This window comes from Lentinula edodes (assembly GCF_021015755.1).
Source record: "Lentinula edodes strain Le(Bin) 0899 ss11 chromosome Unknown C8R40scaffold_95, whole genome shotgun sequence".
NCBI classification, from domain to species: domain Eukaryota; kingdom Fungi; phylum Basidiomycota; class Agaricomycetes; order Agaricales; family Omphalotaceae; genus Lentinula; species Lentinula edodes.
The window spans coordinates 1-17,659 of record NW_025764401.1 but is presented as its reverse complement, the minus strand read 5'-3'; the positions used below and the strand labels follow the sequence as shown (position 1 = coordinate 17,659).

General features: G+C 44.7%; 6 protein-coding genes across 6 annotated transcripts; 2 read left to right on the top strand and 4 right to left on the bottom strand.

The window, feature by feature from the left end:
- Positions 1 to 16: 16 nt before the first annotated feature.
- C8R40DRAFT_917872 (uncharacterized protein) lies at positions 17 to 1,898 on the top strand. The gene is made up of 6 exons (XM_046236672.1): positions 17 to 92; positions 148 to 277; positions 332 to 559; positions 629 to 780; positions 848 to 1,255; positions 1,306 to 1,898. The coding sequence occupies exons 2-6, from the start codon at positions 263 to 265 to the stop codon at positions 1,793 to 1,795; spliced, it is 1,293 nt and encodes a 430-aa protein (XP_046078819.1). The 5' UTR covers positions 17 to 92; positions 148 to 262; the 3' UTR covers positions 1,796 to 1,898.
- On the bottom strand, positions 1,866 to 2,433 carry C8R40DRAFT_1137537 (uncharacterized protein). Its single transcript, XM_046229434.1, has 3 exons — positions 2,182 to 2,433; positions 2,026 to 2,125; positions 1,866 to 1,969 (listed from the first exon to the last, which is right to left on the bottom strand). The coding sequence occupies exons 1-3, from the start codon at positions 2,291 to 2,293 to the stop codon at positions 1,939 to 1,941; spliced, it is 243 nt and encodes an 80-aa protein (XP_046078818.1). The 5' UTR covers positions 2,294 to 2,433; the 3' UTR covers positions 1,866 to 1,938.
- A 235-nt stretch (positions 2,434 to 2,668) lies between these two features.
- Positions 2,669 to 5,155, bottom strand: C8R40DRAFT_1137536 (uncharacterized protein). The gene is made up of 22 exons (XM_046229433.1): positions 4,942 to 5,155; positions 4,851 to 4,885; positions 4,742 to 4,796; positions 4,656 to 4,683; positions 4,575 to 4,604; positions 4,505 to 4,514; positions 4,432 to 4,449; positions 4,352 to 4,377; positions 4,271 to 4,296; positions 4,150 to 4,209; positions 4,083 to 4,094; positions 4,014 to 4,029; positions 3,916 to 3,955; positions 3,823 to 3,862; positions 3,702 to 3,762; positions 3,617 to 3,641; positions 3,529 to 3,554; positions 3,463 to 3,471; positions 3,365 to 3,392; positions 3,246 to 3,303; positions 2,901 to 3,153; positions 2,669 to 2,821 (listed from the first exon to the last, which is right to left on the bottom strand). Exons 1-21 carry the CDS (start codon positions 5,072 to 5,074, stop codon positions 2,924 to 2,926), a joined length of 966 nt encoding a protein of 321 aa, XP_046078817.1. The 5' UTR covers positions 5,075 to 5,155; the 3' UTR covers positions 2,669 to 2,821; positions 2,901 to 2,923.
- A 1,589-nt stretch (positions 5,156 to 6,744) lies between these two features.
- On the top strand, positions 6,745 to 8,546 carry C8R40DRAFT_1063938 (cytochrome P450; the record flags this gene model as incomplete). The annotated part of the gene is made up of 9 exons (XM_046225549.1): positions 6,745 to 7,049; positions 7,095 to 7,213; positions 7,265 to 7,410; positions 7,464 to 7,575; positions 7,629 to 7,687; positions 7,777 to 7,942; positions 8,002 to 8,083; positions 8,137 to 8,406; positions 8,465 to 8,546. 9 exons carry the CDS (start codon positions 6,745 to 6,747, stop codon positions 8,544 to 8,546), a joined length of 1,341 nt encoding a protein of 446 aa, XP_046078816.1.
- Positions 8,547 to 8,653: 107 nt separating this feature from the next.
- C8R40DRAFT_1063898 (uncharacterized protein) lies at positions 8,654 to 9,443 on the bottom strand (the record flags this gene model as incomplete). Its single annotated transcript, XM_046225548.1, has 5 exons — positions 8,654 to 8,844; positions 8,901 to 8,951; positions 9,017 to 9,115; positions 9,175 to 9,305; positions 9,367 to 9,443. The coding sequence occupies 5 exons, from the start codon at positions 9,441 to 9,443 to the stop codon at positions 8,654 to 8,656; spliced, it is 549 nt and encodes a 182-aa protein (XP_046078815.1).
- A 2,326-nt stretch (positions 9,444 to 11,769) lies between these two features.
- On the bottom strand, positions 11,770 to 12,330 carry C8R40DRAFT_1178729 (uncharacterized protein; the record flags this gene model as incomplete). The annotated part of the gene is made up of 2 exons (XM_046232915.1): positions 11,770 to 12,044; positions 12,108 to 12,330. The coding sequence occupies 2 exons, from the start codon at positions 12,328 to 12,330 to the stop codon at positions 11,770 to 11,772; spliced, it is 498 nt and encodes a 165-aa protein (XP_046078814.1).
- Positions 12,331 to 17,659: the final 5,329 nt, after the last annotated feature.

Here is a 17,659-nt window from a genome sequence, read left to right as displayed (position 1 = left end):
ACCTTCAAGTGATGCTAATTAATGACCATTTGCTACTATCCGTTTATACAACAAGTTCCAACCACTCGGTTCAGCTCAGTTCACGTCGAAAAGTGAATTTGCTAAAATGAGCGCATACAGGTCAAATGAATTTATCTGAATTTATAGATCAGTCTTCGGATGAATGAACATATCTACCAGAACAATTCCTTACATGGAGGCTGTAACGAGTGGATGACAACCGTTGTCTTTCCTTGTTCTTGTTATATTTCACATATAAAGGATGTGGTCTTCTTCCGTGAGCCAACACAACATGTCCCAAAGCTCGTCTTCTCATCACTCTTCTCTAAAGTCAATGGTCACCTCGATAATTGAGGGATCTGCAGAGGGGGACATGAAAACTATTCCTTGCTCAGCGTATCCTGATATGAATCTCGAATCTCCTCGAACACAATCACTTGCAGTGCTCAACTATGCTCGTCTAGCCTTTAAAAAACACCACGAGCAAAAGCATCGGATCCTACCAGATAGTTTAGGATCTCATGTCGTTCAATCCATTGTTAGTTTCAACATGTTCAAGGTGATTTTGAATTGCCTACTAGCTCAGTCTGCGCTGTATGTTTCTTCTCACCCTTATTGTATATTTTAGCAAATTGCAGACGTAGCATGGATTCCACAAGATGAACAATTAAATAAGTTGCTGAGGACTGCGCCACGGTTCAGTAGATATCTTCGTCTGGTAGAGCCGCCGAAGCGTATGAGACTAGAAGTAGGAACGGAAGGAATAAAGGACTCGTTCAGGTATGATCTTACTGTCACGTTGCGAAAGCTACTTATGCGACGTACGATTCGTCTGCCATGATTCCAGTAAACTTCTCGCTGGTGAAGGCATGTTGGCGGTGATTGTGTCGTTAGAATCAGACCCCCAACACAAGTTCATCTGCTTCAAGATCCCTCTTCAATCCCATCGTTCAATTGGGACCTTTGGCTTCAATCATCATCGTCATCTGCATAACAGGTCGAAGCCCGACCGCGTCTTTGTCATTTTCAATTTCGCATCGCAAGGCCATCATCCCCAGTGGTTAATAACTACCAACGAAGAAACTTTGCTTAATAGAAATTTTGCTCTATTCAGATTTTGGTGTAGAGGTAATGATGGGGGTGCTGACAATGGGTGGACTACGATTCATACACTGGGTCCAGCAACTGCCAGCGAGTCTCATCAAGGGGATATTGGAGACCGGGTTAGGGATAGAAGACCGGATGGAGCTGCACAGTAAGATCGTCCGTTTTCCGAGCCTTTACGGCATACTAATAATTTGAAAGTATCGATGCATACTCAGATGAAGAAACTTCTAAAGCTGATGATGATGATATTCCGACTCCAGAACCGAGCCATCCTTCCGAAAACTCCTTCCGCTCTATGACAGGCTCTAAGAATCTATCGGCAAATTCCCCTCCTCGTCTATTTCGAACTTCCAATGATCCGACTACTTCAACAGCGCCAACGCATCTATGGGTGGAACCAAGATCCCAGAACTCTTCTGCCTCTTACAATGTTCCGCAAAAGATTCAAAATACCAACAGGCCTTCGGTGCTTCACTCAGAGAATTTCGGGAGACGTCGATATCATTCGTCCACATACACTTCCAGAACAACGATGGCTGCGCCTCAATTCGTACCTCCTGTACGGCCTTCGCCTGAAATGTACCATTGGACGTATAGGGCACAGCCAATGACTTACGGCCCCTACATTTACACTGCCCCGAGATATCCTACCGGTCCCTTTATGTACGGTCAGCCATATCGCAGTTAACAAGCAGTTGGTATCTATTCAGGATCACTTCGTCGCTAGCGGACAGCAGAAGTATAGCGTCGATTACAATGCAGTTTAATGTTTACATTACTATAGAATTACAAGAATACATTGCATGTATAGTCCGTTTAAAAAATGAGCATTTAGTTAGAAAATTTGGAAGGAACATCTTTCCTGTAAAGTCGGGGTGAAAATAAGTAGCTTGAATACATAAAGCAAAAGAAGCTTACCCGGTGATTTTTTCAAATCCCTCTCTGGCAGCATCGGTGATCTTTTCGTTGGTGTTTCGGTTCAAGTTGACACCCTCTTTCTTCTCGATCGCGTCAAGACCTGTAACGGAAATGAGCCCATCGTCACACAACCTTGAGATAGAAATTAACGCGCACCCTTGTCACCATAGTCTTCGCTCTGTTGCTGTCCAGTAGCATTCTGCTGCTGGGATGCATTGGCGTTCATCTCGTTTCCAGAACCGGTGTTGAAATCGTCGACAGAAGACATAGTTTTGAGATTCGAATTCTTTCGAGGTATTTGTTGAAGATATATCAAGGGTATGTTTGTAGACTCAAGGAATCGTTGAAAGGTTTATATAACATCTGATATGAGAAATGACGACGATAGTGCGTAGGTGAGGTGCTCAAGTACGTCACTTCATTCCACCAAGTGGGGGTGCGGTGATAATGACGTCAAACCCAGCGCCTAATGGACTTATTTAGGCGACTAGGTAGAAGTTTGAAATTATACCAATCATAACCACAATGTTCCCTCTTTACTAACCATTAATTTGAATCGTGAGGATGTCAAGCCTGTTCAGAGAAATCCTCAACATCACAGTGAGAGCAGGCTGCCGGGATTAACAAAGATTATCAATCGCAAGTCGGAGATTATCGACTGCACTGGGATCCGATTTTTACCTCGGAAGATTCAATGTTGTAATTTGTATATACAAATGTAACGACAGTACCAAATAGGTATAGTGTAAAGTCGTAATTTACTACAAGATCTCGACTTCACATTCGGTATCTTCTACTAATGGGCGAGAGACAGGTTCATTGTCGAAATCGACGAGTGAGCCAGATATTGATAGGAAAATATAGGAACAACTTACCCTGGTGTCCAATGTTGAAATTACTAGAATGTAACGCTGGAGCTCTCGTCCTCCTTGCCATCTGACGCATAATCCTTTGCAGTGTCAATTCTGATCGATATATTTTGCGGCCGCTGGGTTTTGGAATTTGTGGGGAGTACAGCGTGGTCGCGAGAAGCCTGCGAAAGAGACACCATCATGTGTTCAGCGTCATTTGACCCATTCCGAATCTGATTTCTCGCATTCAGAGTGGCCAGGAGAGAGTTCGAATACACTAGAATAGATAGATAACAAGAAAAATAAAGGACGGATAGCTTGAATTTTAGTATTGTCTTCAGCGCCACATCAGGAGGAAATCAGACTCACGTCTTCCAATGCAGAAGTAGAAGGGGGCATATAACAAGGTGTTTGGTGACGCGATGAGCTAATAGAATGTGTATCGCCGATGTTAGCGGCAAGACTGAGCGATAGGTGACAAAACGCACAGATAACAAAGATGCAATAGCACAGACACTATCGATACACCCGCGGATGAACTGTTGTTTGAGCGGTCCAAAATACACAAAGAAGAATATCAGCTAACCTGGTTGCCCTAAATCGGATTGCGTGAGTAAGAGAGAAATTTCGATCCTCAGCATGCTCCACTCACAATCCAGTATTCACCCCGAACAGAATCTACGAGCAAAATTTTGGGGGTATTCAGTTCGTGCGTGGATCAGAGTTTGTGGAGAACATACGAGCTTGTTGATCATGGTATCAGAGCTTGAAAGGCCACATATGATCAGACCTGCTTCGGATACAGGAAGGACCACCGGCACTTACTGCTTGAACCCCGTTCGGGACTGTGCGAGCAAAAAACACAAGCTAGCAGCTATGATTACATCTGGAATTGGGCGAAACTCCGGTTACATAGACATTCTACCGAACATCCTCAAGAACTAACCTGCTGCTGTGGATAGTGCGTTGATGGAAATTGTCAAATCCTGAAAAAAAAATTGTAGGGATTGCACTCCTACAGAAATTCCGAAAAGCTCACAGAAATGCCTAACAATTGTTGGAATGTTGAAAGCTGCAGTCTGGAAAATAAATGAACGTGTAGTATAGACACAACAAGGACAGGTCTAGATCGCTCACGATATAATCACCCATGCTGTATGTTCAGCGATCAGTCGTACATTGATGAAAAATTCATCATGGACCCACCAGTGCCACATGCTACATTTTTCACCGATTAACGCCGATACAAAATTTTTTAGGTGCAAAAACTTACCAGTCTGGGCCAGTACTATCAACATGATAACAATTGCAAGGACATGATTCTTTTTACTGACTGAGGGAAGGAGTATATTAGTAGCGGTCATCAATCTGTAGAGAAAATGCTTAGGTCTCACGTCGCCATACTCGCACTGTGTAGAAGCTGATGATAAAATCAGATAATCTACCACAATCCATCTCTGGTAGAAATCGCTCACGTTTGCACAAGAGCTCCGGTGAATCCCTAGGTTATTTCATGTTGAAAAGATGAAGAACAGATCCTGTATCCAATACTCACGGTTGGGACAGCTTCGGCCTGTTCCAGAACAAAATCATGATTTTGGGAATCCTTCATGTAGAGATCTACCTACCAAAACAGACCTGTGTAAGGTTTAGATTGCCGTTCGTATTTGTGGAACAATTTGTCTAGTCAGGACGCACCAGATCATGAAATCTAGCTGTCCATTGTCACTGAACAATGACAATAAGTAATGTTGTTCGCGGACATAAGGAAAGACGAACTAATACCGCGATACCAGATAGAAGTAGACTGACAAGTTCGTTAGTGCATGAAATGAAAAAAAGGAAGGGGGCCTTAGTAGACTTGCTAGTATGAGAGATGAAGCAGAGGTGTACAGTGTCGAAAAGGACGGTGATTGCGACCTAATATGAAAGGATCAACCACAAACCGCAAGTTGAATGCTTGCAATCTCTCACTAGACTCTTTAAGTACCACGCGTCGTTGCGGTAACCTGTGCGGAAACTTTTCGTTCAATTCTTCAGGTGAAATTTGATTTTTAACACGCACGATTGAAGTAGAATAATGTTTGAACGAGGGATATTCCGTAGAGCACCGCGCTGACTATAATGCCTACGAGCATGGCACCCATCGTGTTGTCGAGAGGCTGGTGCTCCCCGGGAGACTGTATAGTGGCGGGCATAAGTACAGGCAGGACTGGGGAAAGGACAGTGTCGAACAAATGGTCCAAGCAAATTTTAGTTCGAATTATGGATGATATATACCCATAATATTTTTGAGCCCTGATTACGACCTTGTCAAGATATAGATTCAGAGACCGACAATAAAACCTGTTTCTGATTAGATGTTGGTCGGTGATTTCGTGCACAGGGAAAGGCTTCGCGCATTATCGACATTTCGAATCTCTTCGAATTCGAGTCTGTATGTCAAAAAAAAGTTGGAGCGTTCACATGAATGACATACCGTCATTGCCTGTTATTGCCAACACAATCTCACGAGGACTGTACTGTACGATATCACCCTTGGAACGAAAATGGAGAGTGCCAAATCAGTCTACATGCAGGACCTGTTCCAAACTATGGAAGGAACCTTGGGCATGAGCTCCAAACAAAAGAAGTAGACATGAATACATCAAAAGGAAAGGAAGCCTTTACCCTGGTTGGAAGAATGAGATGGGCCCTGTGGGCGCGCGGGACGTATGCTATAAAATTGCACGACGCAGTCGGTCTCCGCCTTTCATGTCCGAGCCATATTGGGTCTGAGAATCATACGAAATTAGGAATACGAAACAGTATGACCGCGTGAGTATGTCTCCCTCCATGAGAATATACACTTTTCTGAGGGATGGAGATTGCAAGGAGTTCAACTTCTGGTTGTTACGTAATCGCAACACTGTCTTTTGACGCGACAGTCACATTGATCCCAACCCACGTACAGAGACGTACAGTCCACCCTCGCGACGACTCTATTTTCCAACTAATTACCGTTGCTCTTCTTGCTTAATCAAACAGAATCAGACCGAAATGAAAGAAGTCGAAGCCCTTTAGAAACCGAAGGGAACACAACATATAGGTTACACTTGGGTTACTGAAAATGTTGTAATCCTTATGGAATCTTTCTGGCAATTTATTAGAAGCCCTGAATCCGTATCCGTGTACGGATTGTTACATGGCTATGTCGAAGGATCATGGGAACTACAAAGCACCATTCGTGTTTGTTTTCCTTGTTTACTTCGCTGTAATTTCTGAACACTTTTGCTCATAGGGTTTAATTTGGCGGACTTTGATTTGGCGTGAGTAGCGCGGACCAATTTGGTTCGAAGTGCCGCTACTATCTCCGTACTCTGATATGTATACACACCCCGAGGCCAGGGATTTCAGTAATCAGTCAAATCATTGATTTATCACAAGTCTTGATTACGGAGTTGCCCCGGAGTTTTTGTCCAGTCTCAGATCTCGAGGTGAGATACATACAACTCAATTTGGACTGTCAATTCTCCCAGGTAAGTTTACTATTTTGTATACATATGTGGGTCAATCATCAAGCAACTCCTCGTTCACTCCTTTCTACTACGACCTGAACACTATCATGTCATTTTTCTCTAGTGCTCGCCCTCCGCTACCTCCTGGTCCAAAGGGTCTTCCTCTCATTGGTGTAAGATCACTCAAGTTTTGGAATTTAGCTGCAAGGTTGACATCTCACATAGAACGTTTTGGACATGCCCAGCGAGAGCGAATGGCTCACATTCGCAGAGTGGGGTCGACAGTATGGTATATCCCTTCGAAAGCTCAAAGTGTCCCACTCAAAATCCTGACACTCGATTTTGTAGGCGGTTTATGCTCTGTTACACTGATGGGTCAACCTATGATAATTGTTAACTCTGGCGAAATAATGGAGCAACTGGACAAGCGAGGATCTCTACATTCTGACCGCCCGCGCCTTCAAATGGCCGGCGAGCTTGTCGGGTACTCCAAGACGCTCGTCCTTGTTCCTTATGGTCAACGACTTCGCAACTATCGTAGACACGTTTCGAGAATGATAGGGAGCCCTGGGACACTGTCTCAATTTCACCCGATGATTGAGGCAGAAACACATATGTTCTTGAAACGGACCGCTGCTAATCCAGACTCGGATTTACTCAGTCACAATCTTAGAAAGTGCGTTATCAGATTAATTTTTTTCTGTCTATTTATGTTTTTTAGGACGTCTGGGTCAATCATCCTGAAGCTTTCTTATGGAATCGAAGTCCAGGAAGAGAACGACCCATTTGTTTCGCTTATTGAACGGGCGAACGATAATTTTAGTCTTGCGACCAAACCAGGTCGGTGAGGCGATTATGGTGATTATCGACGGTAGTAACTGATAGCTACAGGTGCCTTTTTGGTGGATGTGTTTCCCTCTTTGCGACACATCCCTCCTGGATTTCCGGGTGCAAAATTCCACCAACTGGCGGCTAAATGGGCTAAAGACTTCAATGACATGATTGAGGTTCCCTTCAATTTCACCAAAGAGCTAATGGTCCGTACTTCTCAAAGGATAATGGTCACTTCCTCTAATTCACGCCATTTCAGAGTAAAGGAATTGCTCCTGTTTCCTTTGTTAGTGCATCTCTTGAACATGAAGACAAGCTGTCGGAGAACGAGATTTTCGAGATCAAACATACTGCTGCTTCCATTTATGCTGGTACGCGTCCAGTTGTTTGTATAATATTTCCTGACCGGAAGGACCTCAATTAGCGGGGGCAGACACCACAGTTAGCGATCAATATTCAGTATTCCTTGCCATGGTGGTAAGCGTCATTCCTTTATCGCATGTGTGAGTTTTTTAGTGTAATTGCTTACTACAGCGCCATCCTGGTATGTTTTGTCCACGCTCTGGCGGAAGTGGCTCCTCTATATTACTTCTTCAGAGGTTTTACACAAGGCCCAAGCAGAGATTGACTCTGTCGTCGGCAATGAAAGGCTACCTACCTTTAGCGACCGTGAACACTTACCATATTTGAACGCAGTTTTGACCGAATCCTTGCGGTGGAACAGCGTAGCTCCTACAGGTTGGAGATTCTTCATTTTGACTGCCATAAATTTTTAACTGAGTCCGTGGTTCCTCCAGGTGTTCCCCACAGATCCATGGAGGATGATATCATCGGCGGTTATTTTATTCCCAAAGGGTCCATTATCATAACCAATCTCTGGTACAATATTGTTTGTTCTTCCTTCTCATTCTTCATTCTGACTTTCACTGCAGGAACATGTTAAATGATCCCGAAGTTTATCCAGATCCTTTCAAGTTCGATCCGGAGCGACATATTTCGCTTCCCGGAAAGCCTGCGCAGAAAGACCCTCGTCATGCTTGCTTTGGATTTGGCCGCCGCGTATGTGTTGGCATGCACCTTGCTGAAGCCTCTTTGTGGATATACATCGCAATGATTCTGGCGGTCTTTGATATCACCCCCGCATTGGATGAGCAAGGCAATCCAATTATACCTGAGCACGAGAACACAACGGGGACCATCAGGTGTGTCACTCGGTGATATTCTTGGTCGACCGAGCTTACTATCTGTTTGCTAAAACAGTCACCCGAAACCTTTCAAGTGCATCGTCAAACCTCGTTCGGAGAAAGCCTTGTCTCTTATTACAGCTGATATCGCCCGATGAAGCCATCTATCTTTTACCTTGATTGTCAATCTGGTTTCGTATTCATAGATTCGATTAATGGACATTTCATACGTATAATATAGCAACCAGCATGGTTTCCTTTTTTCTCAAATCATATCAGAAAAGTAGTGCGCCGTGTTTGGTTTTAAACAACGCCTGACTTCGCCACAATTATTGCAGGCACGCGCCTCAGCTTCGAAGAACTCTCTGAGCATGTCTTCCTTGAGCTGCCCATCATCAAGCACCTCATCTAGGTCTGGATGATAGTCTCCGCTATAAGCATGATAATGTTTGGGGGCTATGTTTTAGAGCTTATCAGATGTTGGTTATAGATATGATTCACTTGTAACGTACTTCTGCTGCAATAACGCCAACCAAAATTTGAGCCTTTACAGTCGCAAGTGCCTGTGTGATAAGTTTTGACAGGTTTGAAACTTGTACACGATGAAATTTGATTTTTCAGTATTCACCTCTACTATTGTGGCACGAACAACTTTCGCAAGTAAGGTAGCCACAGTCGGGACACTCCTGATCGACGGGATCGTCTTCCGTGAACTTTAAATCGCATCCTAGTCGTTTGTAGTAGATGAGAGCGATATCATGGTTGATAGATAACTCAACATTATACCAGTGCAATGAGTGGTGCGAGGCTTGGACTTGGGTATCTTGGCCAATTTATCGTTCATTTCTTGAACAATTTTTTGCATCGCACATTCTTTTTTGTGACGACGCCAATCTTTTTTTTGACATTTGTCACTGCTGCAAAGCGACAAAACCAGGTCAAGAATAAGCTTGACACTGACAGACACATCGGACTCACCAATAGGTCGCATAGTGACATTCCGAGCAACGAAGTTTAGCGTCAAAGTTCAAACAACTTTCCAAGTGGCAATACATGCTAGCGGAGGTGGTCAACGTTGATCAACGTTGAACCTCATTTGAACGTGGCCCGGTTGGACGTACATAATAAGCGCCTATTTCTCCTTTCCCTCACCACATCAAGTTGATCAACATTCCAGATCCTGTGTTTTCCTGTGATCGATGCGATTTCCCGAAGCTTTGCTCGTATCACTAAGATAAACTCGTGCTACGGTTGCCCATACCCGTCGCAATCGCTGACATCGAAGACCGGAATGTGGAACTTGGAGAGGCTGGATCTTTTAGGACAACATAGAACGATGCATTTTCTTCATTTTAGCATCTCAATCCTCGATGCTGGATGGAAATTAGTCACTGGCTGCGCTATACGACTTGTACGCATTTCAACCGAATTCGAATAACTTGACGGCAAAGTAGGATCTCAAGCTCAAAGGTGGTAGGATTTTGAGTTAGAGACACGAGTGGCGAATCAATTATGAATGATATGTATGTTGTTGGATTACTGTCCAAAGATAATCAACTGATTTTTCCGCTCATCAAGTCAAGCATCAGGAGAACTCCAACGTTCAGTGTTTTTATTGGACAATATCGACGTTTCGGTGCTGCCTGACAATATCAATATTATCTAGTCCTACTTCCCTTTCGATATCCCTCGTTAGGGGTTGGAAAAGCAGCCTCTGGTGTGTACAACGGCTCCGACTCTCTACTTATTCAATTCCTTTAGGAATGATGAATGATTGGCCACTTTAGTAGACTGGCACACCCAGGAAAATGAAAGGCCCTGTTGAGGTTATCGTGTCTAGGTCCGGTTATTGTGTCTAGCTCTGGTTATCGTGTCTGGGTCTGTCAATCCTACAGTCTCGCCCACTCAACATTGCGGGCTGAAATGAGATGCGCATCTACTTTTCCGCGCGAACCGAGCATGCCCAAAGTTTAGATAAGCATTTGTAAGTATTTGTAAGCTTCGACTGTAAAATTCATCCGAGTAATTATTTATTGTTGATAAATAAATGAGCCATGCTTCGATCGGGCAAAGTTCACTATACTTAGCATTTCACTCAGCCAAAAAAAAATTGAAGTCCTAGATACATTTCCTTTTGATCATACACTCATCATGAATTACAGGTGAACAAGCCCATTTTTCGAGGGCCAAAACCGAGTAAAAAAAATACAGTGCAAGCTAGAGCAGGTAAAATGACCCATTTGAGATTTGAACTTAGCTTTCATACAAATGCAATTAGTTCACATGACTCCAAGCTCATTAAACCACTACACAACACAGGTTATAGTGGGCATGCTCATGAGAGCTCATTAGCAACACGTCGAAAACTTTTTGAAAACGAAAAATGAACAGTCATGCTTTGAAAAAGCACGGTTTGATCACGCTACTGACATTGTGACCACAACTCAAGAATGTTCCGCCCTCCGATAAGGCCCTCTACCCTTTGTAACAAAGTTGCCCAGCCTCCGGTTGCGCTATAACGATCCATCCGTGTAGGCCATCAAAGCCTGTCATATTCGTGTACCCTCTCCTCAAAAAATTATGTCGTACGAGCAATTACTAGAAGTTGTACAGTACATATATAGACAAACCAACGCTAATGCTGATCACGTTCTCGTCACACTTTTCGACTTTATCGCAGGATCTTTTCGACGTGGAGCAACTTTTCGACGTGCTGCTAATAAGCTCTATGGGGCTATCTGTCTTGTATCAACATCCACTATACATGATTTTTGTATCCGTTGGTCATTATGTACACCATATGTTATTCTAACTTTTTAGGCATGCTTTCAACAGCAGTATTGATCTCAACCGCCGGATATGATAACAATGGATTTATGGAACTGCCGCTAACTGCCGGGGGCAACGCGCGCTAGCGCGCGCGGATAAGAGGTTAGCGATTACTAATATTAGTAATGCTTATCTAAACTTTGGGCAGGCTCGTTTTTCCTTTTCCGCCGCCGCCGGATGAATTTGTAGAATCAAGATAAATTGGCTTCTACGCTTGGTATCGTATGTAGGTTTTCTTTGCAATAGTCAGCTTCAAGTCGCTTGCTGATGGGCGGCGTTTCTGTAATCTGGCCTTATCGGAATTTTTGTTACACTCAGCCTCCCGTATACCACTATCTTGAGGGCTACTTCTTTGAGTATTAATTATATAGTAGTATCTGGATCAGAATCACATATACCAACACCCATTGCTGTGGCGACAATTTTGGTTTTGAAGGCTTATTCCGAGTCCTTCAATCACAGTTAGACACCATCCCCAAGTTTAAGTCCACAGTCTCCCTGTGGAATCATTATACAGACGGATTGGGGTATATATATATTGGGAGTCATTGGCTAATGCGACTTCGAGGACTCGTAGTACTTGTAACCAGCGTAGGACGACTGAGATGGATCGTTCAATCGCGCCAACGACTTGCATTCCACCTCAAGATCATTAACGTCTATGCATTGTATGTATCCATGTGCATGAAGCTGTCGAACGGCTTCCTTGAACCACACGCGACACCGGAATACTGGCTCAGCGGCTGCATCAACGACAGGTACAGCGAGAGGAATACTTTTGAACAGAGACTGGAGATCATTGACACTACTGATACTCTTGAGTTCACCTGGTTCATATCCGTGAATAACCTTGTGTGAGTTGGTTTCAGTAAATTTCAATGTATACTCACCGATTTTTATAGATGCAGATACGGTGGCATCACTGAGCAATGCGTGCTTGGGCACGGGATTATCCTCGAAAAACCAATGACCACCAGTCTCCTTTGCGTGAAATTTGAGAGCCTCTTTAGGTGTAATGGGAACACAGATTGCCCAATGGAACGTGTCAGGCGGATGAGAGCGTGCAAAAAGAACCACAAGAAGGTCGCCTACATGAAGAGATTTGTCCGACATGTTGTGTAAAGGTCAACCCGCAGCGCCAGTACATAGCACTGCATGCAATGACTAATAAGTTTGCGCAGCTTAGCGAAAACTTATAAGATACTGTCGAAAAATGAAAGCCCGATAAGATTGCGGACTTATGAAAGAACTTATTGAAGATAAATGTGACAACCCTGTCACATAAGTTTTACATAAGAAACAATAACAAATGTGGAACTTATGGGATTTAAATGGAATTGTCGGAAACTATAAGTATTCAATAAGGTCACATACTTTTAGAACAATAGCACAAGACTTATAGGAAAAATTATCTGATGAAGTACTAGATAAGTATTTGATAGGTAGGGTTTTATATCTGAAACTTGCAGGATACTGATGTAGTACAGAAGAGGAACTTATGGAATACATATTGGGAACTTATGTGACAGGGTAACAAATAAGGCTCTCAAAATAAAATGATTTAGTTAAAAACTTATAGAATAATTATATGACATGAGGAGAGTGATGAAAGCATCACATGTTGGAGAATGTCCAAAGAGGTGTGAAGCATGCTCAAGTGTGTCGAAGCTCAGTTTGGATGTGTTGAAGCATTGCGGAAGGGTGCGAAGCATGCTCAAGTGTGTCGGAGCTTAGTTTGAATGTGTTGAAGCATGTCAGAAGGATGCAAAGCATGCTCAAGTTTGTCAAAGCTTAGGACTTGAGCATGAAGCATGCTCAAATGTGTCAAAGCTTAGTTTGGATGTTTCAAAGCATGTCAGATGTGTTGAAGCATGTCGGAGGGGTGCGAAGCATGCTCAAGTGTGTCGAAGCTCAGTCTGGATGTGTTGAAGGATGTCGGAGGGGTGTGAAGCATGCTCAAGTGTGTCGAAGCTCAGTTTGGATGTGTTGAAGCATTGCGGAAGGGTGCGAAGCATGCTCAAGTGTGTCGGAGCTTAGTTTGAATGTGTTGAAGCATGTCAGAAGGATGCAAAGCATGCTCAAGTTTGTCAAAGCTTAGGACTTGAGCATGAAGCATGCTCAAATGTGTCAAAGCTTAGTTTGGATGTTTCAAAGCATGTCAGATGTGTTGAAGCATGTCGGAGGGGTGTGAAGCATGCTCAAGTGTGTCGAAGCTCAGTCTGGATGTGTTGAAGCATGTCGGAAGGGTGCAAAGCATGCTCAAGTGTGTCGAAGCTCAGTCTAGATGTGTTGAAGCATGTCGGAGGGGTGTGAAGCATGCTTAAGTGTGTCGAAGCTCAGTCTGGATGTGTTGAAGCATTACGGAGGGGTGTGAAGCATGCTCAAGTGTGTCGAAGCTTAGTTTGGATGTGTTGAAGGATGTCGGAGGGGTGTGAAGCATGCTCAAGTGTGTCGAAGCTCAGTCTGGATGTGTTGAAGCATGTCGGAAGGGTGCGAAGCATACTCAAGTGTGTCGAAGCTTAGTTTGGATGTGTTGAAGGATGTCGGAGGGGTGTGAAGCATACTCAAGTGTGTCGAAGCTTAGTTTGGATGTGTTGAAGGATGTCGGAGGGGTGTGAAGCATGCTCAAGTGTGTCGAAGCTCAGTCTGGATGTGTTGAAGGATGTCGGAGGGGTGTGAAGCATGCTCAAGTGTGTCGAAGCTTAGTTTGGATGTGTTGAAGGATGTCGGAGGGGTGTGAAGCATGCTCAAGTGTGTCGAAGCTTAGTTTGGATGTGTTGAAGGATGTCGGAGGGGTGTGAAGCATGCTCAAGTGTGTCGAAGCTCAGTTTGGATGTGTTGAAGCATTGCGGAAGGGTGCGAAGCATGCTCAAGTGTGTCGGAGCTTAGTTTGAATGTGTTGAAGCATGTCAGAAGGATGCAAAGCATGCTCAAGTTTGTCAAAGCTTAGGACTTGAGCATGAAGCATGCTCAAATGTGTCAAAGCTTAGTTTGGATGTTTCAAAGCATGTCAGATGTGTTGAAGCATGTCGGAGGGGTGCGAAGCATGCTCAAGTGTGTCGAAGCTCAGTCTGGATGTGTTGAAGGATGTCGGAGGGGTGTGAAGCATGCTCAAGTGTGTCGAAGCTTAGATTGGATGTGTTGAAGGATGTCGGAGGGGTGTGAAGCATGCTCAAGTGTGTCGAAGCTCAGTCTGGATGTGTTGAAGCATGTCGGAAGGGTGCAAAGCATGCTCAAGTGTGTCGAAGCTCAGTCTAGATGTGTTGAAGCATGTCGGAGGGGTGTGAAGCATGCTTAAGTGTGTCGAAGCTCAGTCTGGATGTGTTGAAGCTTAGTTGGAATGTATTGAAGTATGTTGGAAGGGTGCGAAGCATGCTCAAGTGTGTCGAAGCTTAGTTGGAATGTATTGAAGTATGTCGAAAGGGTGTGAAGCATGCTCAAGTGTGTCGAAGCTCAGTCTAGATGTGTTGAAGCATGTCGGAGGGGTGCGAAGCATGCTCAAGTGTGTCGAAGCTCAGTTGGGATGTGTCAAAGTATGTCAGAAGGGTGCGAAGCATGCCCAAGTGTGTCGGAGCTTAGTTTGAATGTGTTGAAGCATGTCAGAAGGGTGCGAAGCATGCCCAAGTGTGTCGGAGCTTAGTTTGAATGTTGAAGCATGTCGGAAGGGTACAAAGCATGCTCAAGTCGATTGAGCTTCGACACACTTAAGCATGCATCACACCCCTCCGACATGCTTCAACACATCCAGACTGAGCTTCGACACACTTGAGCATGCTTCACACCCTTCCGACATGCTTCAACACATTCAAACTAAGCTCCGACACACTTGGGCATGCTTCGCACCCTTCTGACATACTTTGACACATCCCAACTGAGCTTCGACACACTTGAGCATGCTTCGCACCCCTCCGACATGCTTCAACACATCTAGACTGAGCTTCGACACACTTGAGCATGCTTCACACCCCTCCGACATGCTCCAACACATTCAAACCAAGCTTTGCACCCTTCTGACATGCTTCAACACATCCCAACTAAGCTTCGACACACTTGAGCATGCTTCGCACCCTTCCGACATCCTTTAACACATTCAAACTAAGCTTTGACATACTTGAGCATGCTTCACACCCTTCCGACATCCTTTAACACATCCAGACTAAGCCCCGACACACTTCAGCATGCTTTGCACCCTTCGGACATGCTTCATCACATCCAGACTAAGCTTCAACATAGTTGAGCATGCTTCACACCCTTCCGACATGCTTCAACACATCCCAACTAAGCTTCGACACACTTGAGCATGCTTCGCACCCTTCCGACATGCTTCAACACATCCAGACTGAGCTTCGACACACTTGAGCATGCTTCACACCCCTCCGACATCCTTCAACACATCCAAACTAAGCTTCGACACACTTGAGCATGCTTCACACCCCTCCGACATCCTTCAACACATCCAAACTAAGCTTCGACACACTTGAGCATGCTTCACACCCCTCCGACATCCTTCAACACATCCAAACTAAGCTTCCACACACTTGAGCATGCTTCGCACCCTTCCAACATACTTCAATACATTCCAACTAAGCTTTGACACACTTGAGCATGCTTCGCACCCTTCCGACATGCTTCAACACATCTAGACTGAGCTTCGACACACTTGAGCATGCTTCACACCCCTCCGACATGCTTCAACACATCTAGACTGAGCTTCGACACACTTGAGCATGCTTCACACCCTTCGGACATGCTTCATCACATCCAGACTAAGCTTCAACATAGTTGAGCATGCTTCACACCCTTCTGACATGCTTCAACACATCCAGACTGAGCTTCGACACACTTGAGCATGCTTCACACCCTTCGGACATGCTTCATCACATCCAGACTAAGCTTCAACATAGTTGAGCATGCTTCACACCCTTCTGACATGCTTCAACACATCCAGACTGAGCTTCGACACACTTGAGCATGCTTCACACCCTTCGGACATGCTTCATCACATCCAGACTAAGCTTCAACATAGTTGAGCATGCTTCACACCCTTCTGACATGCTTCAACACATCCAAACTAAGCTTCGACACACTTGAGCATGCTTCACACCCTTCCGACATGCTCCAACACATTCAAACCAAGCTTTGCACCCTTCTGACATGCTTCAACACATCCCAACTAAGCTTCGACACACTTGAGCATGCTTCGCACCCTTCCGACATCCTTTAACACATTCAAACTAAGCTTTGACATACTTGAGCATGCTTCACACCCTTCCGACATCCTTTAACACATCCAGACTAAGCCTCGACACACTTCAGCATGCTTTGCACCCTTCGGACATGCTTCATCACATCCAGACTAAGCTTCAACATAGTTGAGCATGCTTCACACCCTTCCGACATGCTTCAACACATCCCAACTAAGCTTCGACACACTTGAGCATGCTTTGCACCCTTCCAACATCCTTTAACACATCCAGACTAAGCTTTGACATACTTGAGCATGCTTCACACCCCCTCCGACATCCTTCAACACATCCAGACTGAGCTTCGACACACTTGAGCATGCTTCGCACCCCTCCGACATGCTTCAACACATCTGACATGCTTTGAAACATCCAAACTAAGCTTTGACACATTTGAGCATGCTTCATGCTCAAGTCCTAAGCTTTGACAAACTTGAGCATGCTTTGCATCCTTCTGACATGCTTCAACACATTCAAACTAAGCTCCGACACACTTGAGCATGCTTCGCACCCTTCCGCAATGCTTCAACACATCCAAACTGAGCTTCGACACACTTGAGCATGCTTCACACCCCTCCGACATCCTTCAACACATCCAAACTAAGCTTCGACAACTTGAGCATGCTTCACACCCCTCCGACATCCTTCAACACATCCAAACTAAGCTTCGACACACTTGAGCATGCCTTCACACCCTCCGACATCCTTCAACACATCCAGACTGAGCTTCGACACACTTGAGCATGCTTCACACACCCTCCGACATCCCTTCAACACATCCAACTAGCTTCGACACACTTGAGTATGCTTCACACCCCTCCGACATCCTTCAACACATCCAAACTAAGCTTCGACACACTTGAGTATGCTTCGCACCCTTCCGACATGCTTCAACACATCCCAGACTGAGCTTCGACACACTTGAGCATGCTCACACCCCTCGACATCCTTCAACACATCCAAACTAAGCTTCGACACACTTGAGCATGCTTCACACCCTCCGTAAGCTTCAACACATCCAGACTGAGCTTTCGACACACTAAGCATGCTTCACACCCCCTCCGACATGCTTCAACACATCTAGACTGAGCTTCGACACCTTGAGCATGCTTTGCACCCTTCCGACATGCTCAACACATCCAGACTGAGCTTCGACACACTTGAGCATGCTTCACACCCCTCCGACATGCTTCAACACA